At 55.0% G+C, this 1,188-nt stretch overlaps 1 protein-coding gene across 1 annotated transcript; it reads right to left on the bottom strand.

The window, feature by feature from the left end:
• Window positions 1-138: 138 nt before the first annotated feature.
• On the bottom strand, window positions 139-1,128 carry LOC117099937 (semaphorin-1A-like). Its single transcript, XM_033239454.1, has one exon. The coding sequence runs from the start codon at window positions 1,126-1,128 to the stop codon at window positions 139-141; it is 990 nt and encodes a 329-aa protein (XP_033095345.1).
• Between the last annotated feature and the right edge of the window lie 60 nt (window positions 1,129-1,188).

Genomic DNA, 1,188 nt, shown 5'->3' with positions numbered 1-1,188 from the left:
ACAATGCCTATAGCTTCAACTATACAAAGTGTCCACCCGATTGCCGCGAGTGCGACCAGACTGATATGATCCGTCGACGGCGTGTCCAGATAGGCGTTCTTCGCCTGCACGTTCGGCAAGTGCTCCGAACGCCTTCGGTCAAACTCGACGTCGACGTTCGGAACGTGCTCCGACGGTCTTGGTTCCAACTCTACGTCCGCGTTCGTCTTTTCCACTGTCTGCACGTGCTCCGACGGTCTTGGTTCCAACTCGACGCCGGCGTTCGTCGACATCAAACTGCAATGCGGATCTTGCTTGCGTGTGCCGTTGAAGAGGGATTTCGTAAAGTCGATCGGTAGAGGTTACGTACAAAAAGTTCCCGTGCAACCCGGCGTTCGTGATCGGTTGCTCCGTCGCGCGCATGACGTACAGAAGGACGGCCCGATTTTCCGACAGCACCAATTTCAAGACTCGACCGTCGTCTGTTCCGACGAAAACTACCGTAATGTTACCGGTCTCAGTCACGGTCAACGTCTTTAACCTGTAGTTTTGTCGAACGAGCGTGAAGAGCGGGTCCCCACTTCCGACCGGTTCGTACAGCGACGGGTGCGATTTCACGAAGTTTAGATCTGCGTACGAGAGTAGAGTCGAGTCGACCGAACAATCGCCCGGTCTGTTGTCCGGAACGTCCTCGTCCGGGATGCGTCCCCAAGGCGCCGTCGGTCGCAAGAACGGACCTCTTTCGAAATTGTCCCTTATGTCATCGAGGCCGAAACGGCAGATGGCCGAGGCGGGTATTTCGTGTTCGCCCGTCGTGAAAACTGCGTAGTAGAAGACCTTTCCTCCGTGGACTGTCCGAACGACGTCCTGCAGGTAGTTGAAGCGAAACGGAAATTCCCCTCGGAACGAACAGTCGAGTCGCGCCTTCAGAAAAGTCGTCCAACTGGAGTCCAGTATCGTTCTGCCTCCCTTGTCGTCGGTGCAAACGCGAGCGATTCGCGAACGGTAAATCTTCTCGCAGTTTTCTACGGAAACTTCTTGGAAGAAGAAAAACACTTCTTTTCCCTCTACAAACGAACCGACGAATTTCGGGTGATTCAGCCACAACGAATCGTGCCTCTTGGTTATGAGAGGAACGGCGTTGTCCATCGACCTCGTCAGTGCGGAATCCCTGCCGTTGAAATCGGCGACCGTCCCGGCGTACAGGCT

This window comes from Anneissia japonica, unplaced genomic scaffold (assembly GCF_011630105.1).
Source record: "Anneissia japonica isolate Jap-2015-1 unplaced genomic scaffold, ASM1163010v1 scaffold8973_len1179_cov100, whole genome shotgun sequence".
Classification (NCBI taxonomy): Eukaryota; Metazoa; Echinodermata; class Crinoidea; order Comatulida; family Comatulidae; genus Anneissia; species Anneissia japonica.
This window is presented reverse-complemented; position numbering and strand designations above follow the sequence as displayed.